The sequence below is a fragment of the Tupaia chinensis genome, unplaced genomic scaffold, assembly GCF_000334495.1.
Source record: "Tupaia chinensis unplaced genomic scaffold, TupChi_1.0 Scaffold000127_2, whole genome shotgun sequence".
NCBI classification, from domain to species: Eukaryota; Metazoa; Chordata; class Mammalia; order Scandentia; family Tupaiidae; genus Tupaia; species Tupaia belangeri.
Window position 1 is genome coordinate 1434921 of NW_006159596.1, and position 12386 is coordinate 1447306.

The 12386-nt window shown below is 43.1% G+C and overlaps 1 protein-coding gene across 1 annotated transcript in view; it reads right to left on the reverse strand.

Annotated features, from left to right (window-relative positions):
* Nucleotides 1–1920, reverse strand: part of MGAT4D (MGAT4 family member D) — a 34556-nt gene extending 32636 nt beyond the window's left edge. Inside the window, exon 1 of the mRNA XM_006144649.2 lies at nt 1701–1920. Coding sequence (XP_006144711.1) covers nt 1701–1794 — 94 coding nt within the window. The 5' untranslated portion in view covers nt 1795–1920. The remainder of the gene's footprint in view (nt 1–1700) is intronic.
* Nucleotides 1921–12386: the final 10466 nt, after the last annotated feature.

Sequence of the window (12386 nt, forward strand, 5' to 3'; positions counted from 1 at the left end):
CATTTAAATAATGTTCTTGACAGGAAAATAGAGGTTAAGTGTATAAAATGATTAAAGATGAGTAGAAGTTTTATAGTCAGATATATTATTATACTGCACGTCTATTTGAAACAAGTGGAAGAGAACGTAGATATTTTTCTGTACATGACGACAAAATTAAGTATTAATCAGAAGATTTAGAAGCCCTTTCCAAAACTGAACCTTAACCCTACTACTAAGATTACTTTCTGTTTACCTAAGTCCAAAATTTATCCAAAGATAAAAATAAAAAATCCGAGTTAAAGCAGCCCAAGGGCAATCTTGGAAAGCCGAATGAATATAATAGCTCACAGGCTCCTAAATAATTTTATTAAAAATTACTTAATTGTATTTATTATTGTTACTGTTTTAAATTTGCTATAGGGCATATGAGCGAGAGAAAGGAAGAGAAAACAAGCTGCCTGCTATAGGATTCAAACTGTGGTTGGCCATGTGGGGGCCCGACTCCTTAACCACCATGCCACCTGCTGGTCCTTAGGTCCCTAAATCTTAAATTAAAAAATTCAACTACATGAACACTAAAATGTTACACTATGGACAACTAGTGTTGAAATAGAAAATACAGGACACCCAATTAGATTTAAATTTTGGATAAATAAGAAATACATTTTCAGGCCAGCAGGTGGCGTGGTGGTTAAGGCCCTGGACTCCCACATGGCTAACCACAGTCCCTGACCTGGCAGTTTGCAGCTGTCTCACCTTCTCTGTTTCTCTCTGTGCACGTGTGAGAGAGATTGTCCCTGGTGAGCACATATCCCCTATAGCAAATTAAACAGTAATACTAATAAAATTAAATAATTATTTAAAAAATTAATTTCTAGAATAATTATGTTCCATACAAATATTTATTTAAAAAATTATCACTGGGCCAGCTGATGATACGATGATTAAGGGGACTGGATCCCTGCATGGTGGACAGTGGGCAGTTCTAGTCCCCAACTCTGCAGCATGAAAAACGCGAGGCACCTGTGCAACTGTGCCCAACATCTAGAAAGGAGAATTGGAAGAGAAAGATTGCAGGGTAACCACTCCCTATGGGGGCGCTTTTCTCTCTTTCTTTCTCTATTTCTGTCTCTCTCCATTGAGTGCACATGCTCTCTAATTAAATTTTTTAATTCATTGTTTATTTGAAAGTCAAACATAACGTGGAGTTTGTGTTTGCTTGCTAAATTGAAACTCCGGAGGACAATGACAAATTAAAAACCTTGACGTGTGTTGGAGCTGTACAACAAGCCACAGTTCATCTGGGAAGAGTTCTGGGGCTGGACCATTGCTCCTAACTGTCAGCCTGGACATGATCCGGAAGAACAGAAATGGGGAAGGGGGTGGAAAGTGGGGCACAGATTGGGCCCTTGGAAGGGAAAGGGACCCAAAGAGGCGAACTAGGGGTGGGTCCGTTAGCGCGCGCGCCTGGGCGAGGCGGGGCCTCCCGAGAGAGGACCAGGGCGCCGGTTACAGCTTAACCGCCTGCCAGACAAGGACGTGGGCCATTTATTGCATTTGTAAATGACCACCCCTGGTATCTTCTTTGGAGAATAGGTGACTACTGTCAGGTTCCCACGTCACGCCCCTATTCTCTGACCCGACTACTCTGCAGTCCTGGAGCCCCAGAACGGGAGAGGCAGACGTGAAGGAGGCTGGAGAAGCCTCCATCTGCTTACTGATTCGAGTCATCCTCCAGATGCAGAAGCAGGAGAAGTTGAAGAGCATGATCGTAGTGATGCTGATCAGCAGGTTCACGTGCTTGGTCTTCATGTCGCGGCAGGGGAGCCCACAGCCGAGAGTCCCAAAGACTCAAATGCAGAGCACGTGTCTCGGTCGCTCCTTGGTCGCGTGCGCCTGCGCCCACTCCCACTCCCGGCGCTGTTTCTCGGGGCTGGAGTACACCCTTAGAAACACCCTTCTCACAGAACTTCTGCACCTTTTGCTTCCTGCCCTACGGTTCAGCCCATCCTATAACTCATTTGCTGGTTCTCATTTGCTGGGTATGCCAATAGTTAAATGCACTCAACGACCGGAAAGTGCTCCACTTCCTGCTTGATAGCTGTTTATTTTGTGGCATCAGCTTATCAACCTGAGGCTGGGAAAAAGCAGAGCACGGGTAGGATGAGACTCTTTGGGATCCGTGGTCTGACTTACTGTCCATTCTGATCTCTCTCATGTGGGGCTCACTAGCAGTGTCTGGGTCTAAGCCTTCTAACCTCCAACCAGCACTGGCAGGCCTAGCTCCCAGCACTCTGAGAGGAGAGAGAGACCGGAACACATGCCAGCCTGCGGATCGCACCATCAGCCTCTACCTTCTCCCGAGCCAATGGCCAGGAGTTGTGACCCAGATTCCAAACGAGGGAGCAGGGAGAAAGGAAGACCCTAACTTTGTTCTCCATCCTCCCAGCCTCTTGCTGGTGCTTGCCAATAGCTAAGGGATACGAGAAGCAGGAGGGAAGAGGTTCAACCTGAGGCACTGGATCAGACAAACCTGCTTCCTGGTGCTCTAGGAAGTCCCAGAGCAGACACAGGGTGGGACTAGGAAGATGGCCAGCAATCAAGTCAGTTTTCATTGTCCTCTTACAGTTCCACCATTCCACTACCTTTCCAGAACTTCTGCTTCCATGTCCCATGTCAAATTCAAGATGTCCCAACCTCCTTATCAAACTAGCAGTCTTGCCAGAGTCCTTTGGTCTTACCAATGACGCTGGTTCTTTTATGATCCACGTGACTGTCTCATTACATCCTGTCATTCATCAAATCCTTACGGACCTCCTTTGCATTGTCGCATTTCCAGACTTGCATTCCATTTGCTAGCTACTAACTCAATGCCCAAATTATCACCATGATACTCAAACCAGATGCACTGCAGCATCTACCCTCTGCCTTCCAGCTTGCCTCCAACACCGATGCTCTTCCTGTCACTCCCCAGCTGTGACTCTTGTTGGAGTTGCTCCAATTTTCCTAGGTGCCCTGCTGCTTTCTTGCTATTTCCCACAGTTCCCTACAGGCCTCTGGGACCTGCCAGACCTTTTTCTTTTTCTTTTTTATTCTATCCCACACATGTTATATTCATGCCTCTCTCTGTCCGCCTATTCTCTGGATGCCCACACTCTGCCACGATGTCTAGCATCCTGATCGCTCACATCTTTCTCACATCTCAAGGTCTCATGTTTAATCTGTCTACTGAACCCAAACCCAACTATGGCGGGCAGCTCTGATATCCGTTCCCGGAATCCCTTCACTACATAGCGCCTCTTCCTTTCACTGTGATACACCTCCCTTCGTACTTGGGGGAAGAGGCTGCCAACGAATAGACGTTATACCCATGGGAATGACTGATAAGAGTCCTAAGAAATGTTCTTCTGCACCGGCCAGATGCTGGCACAGTGGCAACATGTGATACTCTGTGAGGCTAACCCACAAGAGAAGGTTCCTGGTTCAAGTTTAGAAACCTCCCTAGGTATGTTGGGCATCAATGTGACCTTGATGCAGGGCTGGCTGAGGCTGGCTGTGGATCATGGCATGGAGATATGCTGCAAGTGCTGTTTCTCTGTCTCTCTGTGTCTTTGTTTCTCTTGCTCATGGAACAAATAAATGAATAAACATAAGAAAATAAATTACCTACACGTTAGCTCCAGTGGTTAAGGATGTCTAGAGAAAGGTATGTGTCCGTGGAGGGCTGAGAAAAGATGGTTCTTTATTCCTTTTCCATACACCCTAGACAAGCCCTGGGGGAGAGCTGACAGAAGCTGATGGCTCGTTTCTATGAGGGAGCTTGGAAACTGAGGAGGAAAAGCTGCTTAGAAGTTAATTTCCTCAACAAAGACTCAGTTCGACAGGAGGGAAAAGTTCTGGTGATCTCTTGCACAGCTTGGTGACTATAGTAAATAATAATATATTGTATATTCAAATTGCTGAAAGGATGGATTTTAAACATCCTTGCCACAAAGAAACAGTAAGTATGTGAGGGGATGGCTCTGCTCATTAGTCTTACTTGGTTATTCCATGATGTACACTTGTATTGAAACCGCTATTTGCCGCATACATATATACAAACTGTAGTTCGAGTCCTGGACCAAGCAGCTTGAGAAACATGCTGGGTGTGTATGCATGCGTGCTCGAGATCCCAAAAAGGAAAAATGGAGAAGGGACTGCAGCATGGCCATCCCCATCAGGGGTGCTTTCTCACTTTCCTTTTCTCTGTCTCTCTCTCCAGTGAGTACAGGCACTCCCTAGCAAATTTAAAAGAGAAGGACCAGAAAAATGAACATAGCCATAAATTGCACCATACAACAATACCAATATGCTATCCCTCAGCAAAGAGCTCAGGAGTCCTGTGTCGGTTTTCCTCCAGATTACAGATTACCCAGACGGAGGTTTCAGGCCTACATGTACATGAATAAGCTGTTCAGTCCAATGTGGGGAGAGAACGGTACTGAGGGCTCATTCTTTATATATATATAAAGGTACTGAGGGCTCATTCTTTATATATATATATATATATAAAGGTACTGAGGGCTCATTCTTTATATATATATATAAAGGTACTGAGGGCTCATTCTTTATATATATATATAAATATATATATATATAATATATATATATAAAGAATATATTCTTTTTTAAAGAATTATTTTTTATTTAACTTTATTTATTATTATCATTATTAGTTTCCAGTTTGATCAGAGAGACACACACAGAGAGAGAGAGAGAGAGGAAGTGAGAAAGCAAGCCACCAGGTCCAAGATTTGAACCGTGGTCGGCCATGTGGGAGTCCAGTGCCTTTAACCACCATGCCACTTGCCGGCCCCAATATATTCTTTATACACACACACACACACACACACACACACACACACATATAAAATCAGCTATTTAATTAGGTTCTTGGCAAAACATGTAGAACACCAATTTGTGAGGATAAACTCCATTTGTAAGGGCAAACACGGATCGCAGGTAGCCTTGGAGCTGAGGAATGGCTTTGATTTTTAGTAAAATTTGCGAGTCCACAGCTTTCTGATCAATCTTGTGCTGCTCTGAAATCTCGTATTTCTCCTTCTTTGTGTCGAAGATCTCACCTTCCTGGTGTCTGGGCTTCCGCAGTTTCTTTTTCTTGAAGTAAGCATTGGTAAGGTGCTTTAGGATTTTTACTTTGCTAGTATCAACTTTCATGGAGGTGGCAATGACAATTTTCTGGTGTGTTCTACGCAGTGGAACTCGATTGAGAACCAGCGGTCCAGTTATAAGTAGTAAGCCGCTGCTCAGCTGCTTCAGAAAATCCATTCTCTTGCCTGTGTGTGTCGAGTGAGGATGATCAGAACAGTCCCAGGAGTGATGCTAGCTCGCAGATTTCTCACACGCTGGCTGAAGGGTTTTTTGCCGTGGCTCAACAGCTTTCGAGGCACATCTTCAGTAGGATAATACCCAGGCATTTTGTGCAGTTTAACCACCTGGGTACTACCACTCTTGTCTCCACCAACTCGTTTTGTGACAGTCGCAAGAACCTTCTCCTTTTTCTTTTCGATCCTGGATTTAGTGGCCGAGTATTTCCTCTTGTACATGGCCTTCCTGGAATACATGGCAGACAGGAGTACCTGCTGATGCCCGGGACTAGGACGGGGTTTCAGGTGCAATGGGGCTTCCCCTTCTTGGGCTTTTTAGCCTTGAGGTTACCCTTTTTAACTTTGTTACTGGCATCAGCCTTCTTGGCTTCAGGTTTCTTCTCCTTAGTATCCTGCTTTGCAGCTTTTTCACCTGCCATTTTGTAAAATGGAAAAGAGAACTAAATTCCCTGTTTCCCCTGAGGGCTCTTTCTATCATCAACCCAACAGAGATTTTTTGGGAGTTATTTTATTTAACTTTATTTATTTATTATTATTATTCAGTTTGATCAGAGAGAGACAGAGAGAGAGCAAGACAGAGAGGGAAAGTGAAAAATAAAGCCACTAGGTCTGGGACTCAAACTGTGGTCGGCCATGTGGGAGTCCAGTGCCTTCAACCACCACGCCACCTGCCAGACCCATCTCCAACAGTTTTAACACCCCTCACTACCCACAGCCCCATTCCTGGATCATGGGCACATATACACCCAGCACACTCAGGGAGGTTCTGAACATAGAGCCTTCTCACATGGATCAGCCTTACAGAGCATTGCGTTTTACCAATGCCTCCCATCTGGCCTCAAAAGTCTTCTAAAAACTGTTCCCCTGGAACCAGCAGATGGCATAATGGCTACATCGCTGGACTCCCATATAGTAGACCCTGGTTCAAGTCTTGGATCCGGTGGCTTAAACTCACGCCGGGCGTGTGTGCATGTGTGCCCAAGATCCCAAGAGGAGAATGGAGGAGAAGGGATTGTGGTGTGGCCATCCCCCAGGGGTGTGTGTGTGTAATTTCTCATTTTCTGTCTCTCTGTCTCTCTCTGTCTTTCTGGTGAGTACACGTGCCCTATAGCAAAAACCTCTCAAAATGAAACAAAACAAAACAAAACTGTTCCCCCTTAATTGCCCCTTATATTTGAGCAAAGCATATTTGCCTGATCGAGCTGGCCAGCTTTTCATATCATTATATTGTATTTTCAATAATAAATGTTTCCATTGCCTGTCCGAGTCACAATTTAACAACTAGTCCGTAGGTGGACCATGGCGTGTCCGTATCATATTGGGTTTCTTTGCCTGGGGAGGGATATTTCTATACATTGGCCATGTAGAGTGCATTCTTTGGTCCAGTGAGATGTGTCAGAGGCAACCAAATTGTTACAGAATGCATTGTTCTGAGTCCTTGACAATCTCTGTGGCTTTGGCTTTGGCCCAGGATGTAGAAAGTGCCAAACTCATTTGAATCCTCTGGGGGTGACAAAGAATAATCCTATATAATTCACTGGCTCATGTGCTCAGACATGTGTGCCCAGGAGACTTTCCCCAAATGCCATCTTTAAATGGCTCCTTTCTAAGCATTCCACAGTCTCTTACCACACTGGTGGCTCAGGTAAGGCACAAGAGAATATAGTTTGATTCTACCCGTTATTGCACATTGGGTACCACTGTGCCCACTCAAATTACCTAGGCAGCCACTTCTTGGGGATGGCACTTTGTCACCTTGGCATTTCATTCACCTTTTGAACAAACTCCATTTTTTTTTTTTTAAATTTGCCAGAGGGTATGTGTGTTTGCCAGAGACAGAGAGAAAGAGAGAGAGAGAAAGAGAAAACACCCCCATAGGGAATGGTTATGCTGCAATCCCTTCTCTATCTCTTCCCCTTTTGTATTTTTGAGCACTCATGCACGCTCCCCATTTCCAGGAACTTTTTGAGTCCAAAAATTCCAGTGGTTGCCACAAGATGGCAGTTTTACGTTTCAGTCAAATCCTCTAATTTCTATGTTTCAATATTAGTATAGTGTCAAAAACTTCCAAAATCATGAGAACATGTTAGATCACAGAGTCCCAGTACCATACCTGGGCTATTCTCATTATAACTTGATAGTCTGCCAAACAGCACCTCCTTTTTTTCAGCTGGTCCCACAGGGAGACTAATTATTTGCTATTCATTGAATACCTCCAGCTGTATTTGGAAATGTCACTGGCAGGACCAGCAGATGGCATAATGGTTACATCACTGGACTCCTATGTAGTTGACCATGGTTTGAGTCCTGGATCTGGTGGTTTAAACTTACGCTGGGAGCGTGTACACGTATGCCCAAATCCCAGGAAGAGAATGAAGAAGGGATTGTGGCATGGTCATCCCCCTTGGGGGTGATTTCTTGCTTTCTCTCTCTCTGTCTCTCTGGCAAGAACACATGCCCTATAGCAAAAATCTCTCAGAAAATAAATTTTAAAAAAAGAAATGTCACTGCCTGAGGACCAGCAGATGGTGCAATGGTTACATCGCTGGACTCCCATATATTTGACCGTGGTTTAAGTCCCAGACCCAGCGGCTTGAAACTCACATCAGGCGCATGTACATGCATGCCCAAAATTCCGAGAGGAGGAGAATGGAGGAGAAGGGATTGTGGCATGGCCAACCCCTAGCCCCGCTGCCCCTGGGGGGTGATTCTCACTTTGTCTCTTTGTCTCTCTAACTCTCTTAAAAAAATGTCACTGGCTGGAGTAGGCTCTGAATCTTAGCTGAAGTGAATTACCATTTGGCTGCTCACATGGGCCACTACAGCTCTCAAAGCATTTTGAGTGTCTCCCTCCTAGGGAGAAATTATGTCACCATCAATTTAAGGAATTTATGTAATTTTTAATTTTTATAGTGATTATGTCTAAATCCAATCTCACCAAATTTTGAGAGTGAATTAGAAAGGTAGGATATCCTTGGGGAAAGACTATAAACCTATGTTATGTTCTTTCTCACATACAAGCAAACTATGCTTGACTTCTGTCTGAATGAGATCAAGACAGCATTAATCTATCATGAGAAAACAGTCATATTGGGACCAGCAGTTAGCATAATAGCTACGTTGCTGGACTCCTATGTAGTTGACCACGGTTCGTGTCCTGGACCTGGTGGCTTGAAACTCATGCAGGGCGCCTGTGCGTGCATGCCCAAGATCCCAGGAGGAGAACGGAGGAGAAAGGATTGCGGCGTGGCCATCCCCCGGGGGGTTGTGTGTGTGTGATTTCTCGCTTTCTGTCTCTCTCTCTCTGGCGAGCGCACACGCCCTATAGCAAAATCCTCTCCAAAAGAAAGAAAGAAAGAAAACAGTCATATTTAACTTACTTGTTGAAATCATGGAAACCACTCTGTTTAAAATATGACAGTGAGCTTTCTCTTCTTCTGGGCTGCACAGGATTAGTAGAAAGTGTTAGTGGAGATTAGCATTTCTGCTCCCATTGTTTCATAATGAAAGTTGAGATTTTCTGTGTCCTTCCAGAATCTGACACTGCTTGACATTTACTACAAAGGAGGGTTTGAACAAGTCTCAGGGCTTCCAAATTGCATGCAATAATTAAAACTGAAAAAGTCTGAAAGGCAGATTTCTTTGACTTTAAATTGGTCATTGTGCATTGTATACATTGTAATTATGGATTCAGGTAGAGGCAAGAACTAATTTTTTTCTTTCTTATTTTTTCACTTGCAACTTTGTAGCAACTCTGGTGTTAACCTACTATAGCACTTAATGTACTTTAAACTTTGATTTTTTTTTTTTGAACCTTAATGTTGCCTTTTCATTCCCTTGCTGGTATTAAGGTACCTTTTGCATTATCGGTATTATACATCCAATAATCCCAAAGAAATTTTCCACTATCCTCTGACACTCAGTATTAACGATATCATGTATACAACACGTATAAACCTCTCAAATGAGGGTTTCTTCTCCCTTGAGTTTATTACTCCCTTTTTCCCCCACAACCTTAACAAGTACAATCACTACCCTGTGCTGAAAACACTTAGTTTTCTTACTTCTCTTCAGCACCAGTGGCTTTAAACCCATCCAGACTGGCATCGCTGGAGCAGATCTGATAGGGCAATGCAGGTAAGGTGAATACAGGAAGCTTCTCTCCCCTCAACTATTGTCAGTGTGTCACCAAATCCTTTGTAGGGACCTGCCCATTTCCTCCTCTACCCACCTTCTCTCTCTCTCTCTCTCTCTCTCTCTTTCTCTCTTTTTGACAATTGTTCTACCTGATTCGATTTTTATTTTCCTTGTTCTGGTTACTATTTTCATCACCGTAGACCCATTAACTTTCTTGTAAATGGTTTCATTGATAATGCCTATTGCTCTTAGCAAATATGAGAACAAACCTGCCTTAGCACTTATCCCCTTGTTTTATTCAACAACCATATGGGGGACTCAACCATGAGGGGTTCCCCCTAATCCCAGTGTCTATCATAGTTTATAGCAGAGACCTGTTACTCAGGAACTTTCAACACTAACCATCATAAAACCAATGATGGTTGCAACTTCTATTAAAACTTCTAAAGCTTCCAAAGAGATAATCCATATCACTGTTAATGAAAGAAGCATTAAATTTTCCTTTTCAGTACAAATTTGCTGCACCGCCACATTCCAAAAAAAAAGCATGGATATTTAAACTGTGCCCTCTATGGATCGAATGCTGAAAGCTATAACAAGCTGTTGATGAGCTGCTAATTCCAAACAACTCTTCCCTTTAAGCAGTTTATAAATTCAACAGTCCCATAGCTTAAACTGAGAATCCAAAGAAGTAGAGATTCCTCAGAATTACTCAAAAAATATAACCAAACTCCATAATTAGGCTTAGATTTCCCCACAGGTGTACCAGATAAGACCCAGTAGAAGCACAGAGGTGTACTTAGAGACCTACGTAGATCTCATCTTTGAAGTCAGAATCTGAATCTTAATATTTAATACCATTTAGCCAGTCACGTGGAAGAAGAAAACAAGAGCGAGTAAGAGAAAAAGCATGACCAATATTCCCTCAAAGACAGGACTGGTTTAATATACCTACCAATCATATGCAAGTGAATTAACAAAAAAAGAGAAAAAAGTAGTTAATATGCATAAGAAATCTTAATGTATAGTGACCTTACTTCCAATAAATGCAGTTCACCTTGTTACTCTTGGAGGAAAAACATGTTAGAAATGGGTCAAGATGCAGCTCAGAGACAGATAGTTCCTCTCTGCGCCGACTGCCCTCAGTACAGCACTTTGAAAAGGCAGTAAGATTACACATAGAGTCATTTCACTCTCTCACACAAAAGTCTTATGTAAAAATGGAGATTACTGAAATAGAAGTTGTTTTCTACTTCTTAATTTGCCAAGTTGGTTGTCATTTTGTCATTCTAAATCTTTTATCTATAATAAAAACATTCAATCAGACAATGTTTAAGTCCCCTTCAAGATCTAAGATTCTTAGATCTTATAATATTATTATATTAATAGTATATATCCAGACTTCATTACTAAGTTTATTGTTGATTGCTTCTACAGAGTGTGATAATGTCTGAACTCTACAATTAGTATACATTTTTTAAAAAATATTTTTTGCCACAGGGTGCAAAAAAGAGAGAGAGAGACAGAGAGAGGGAAAATGAGAAACCATCATCAAGGGGAATGGCCACACCTCAATCCCTTCTCCTCCATTCTCCTCACTTGATTCTGGACACACACAAACATACATATGCTCCTGGCATGATACCCCCCCCCCAAGCTGCCAGGTCCCAGCCTGATCCATGGTCAGCCATGTAGGAATCCAGTGCCTTAACCACCATGCCACCTGCTGGTCCCCAACTAATATCTATTTGAAAATACTAGTTGAATATGGAAAAGTAGGCATTGCTTGCGTCAATTTGTGTTAATAAGGAATGGATGCAATATACATATTTAAGCTTACACAGAATATTTCTAGAAAGAGAAACAATAAACTATGGTTGCTTCTGAGCAAGGGGGTTAAGAAAACAGGACTCTTGGGTGCATGGAAGGAAGTTGTTGTTATTATTATTATTACTGAGAGATTTTTGCTATAGGGCATGTGCAATCACCAGAGAGACAGAGAGAGAGAGACAGAAAGTGAGAAATCACGCTCCAAGGGGAATGGTTATGCTGCAATTCCTTCTCCTCCATTCTCTCTTGGGATCTTGGGCATGCATGCACACGTACCCAGCATGTGTTCTTTTAAGTCACCGGGTCTGGGATTCAAACCGTAGTTGGCTATGCGGGAGTCCAACAACGTAACCATTATATCATCTGCTGGTTCCTATTTTATTATTATTTTTAATCATTCAATCACTGTACATCATTACAGCCTACAAAATGAATTTCCCCTGCATGACAGGGTCTAACTATGTCACTGCCCTTTGGTCTCAGCATCACAGCTGAGCATACTGGCAGGTGCCACTACGCCAGGCTCTTTTATTTTATTTTCACTTTTTAGACACAATCTTGCTACGTTGCCAAAGCCAGCCTTCAGTTTATGATCCTCTTACCTCATCCTCCCTAAGCAGTGTGTGCGACCGCTCCTGCCTCTCCTGGCCTTTAGGTTGGATTAGGAATCAAACCAGTTCTCCTGCATGGTCCCAGCCTATGAGCACAGCATCATAGCAGTGAGAGCCAGTGTGGCTGGGCCAGGAGGTCAGGTATAAATGTATGTTGTCCTTTGTACACATATTCTAAGCTCCGCCTCACTCCTCTAGCCACACTGGTCTCCTTGCTGTTCCTCCAACATTTCAAATATGCTCCCAGTTTGAGGGGTTTGCACTTGCCATTGTAGTGCCCGGACACTCTCATAGTACATTCATTAACATTAACGATTCTCAAATGTCACCTTATTACTGAGACTACACTATGTGTAATGATTTTCCACATACACTTCCCAGTACTCCTTACCTAGTACCTTCTACTTAGTACTACCTGACACACTAAATATTTCCCTGT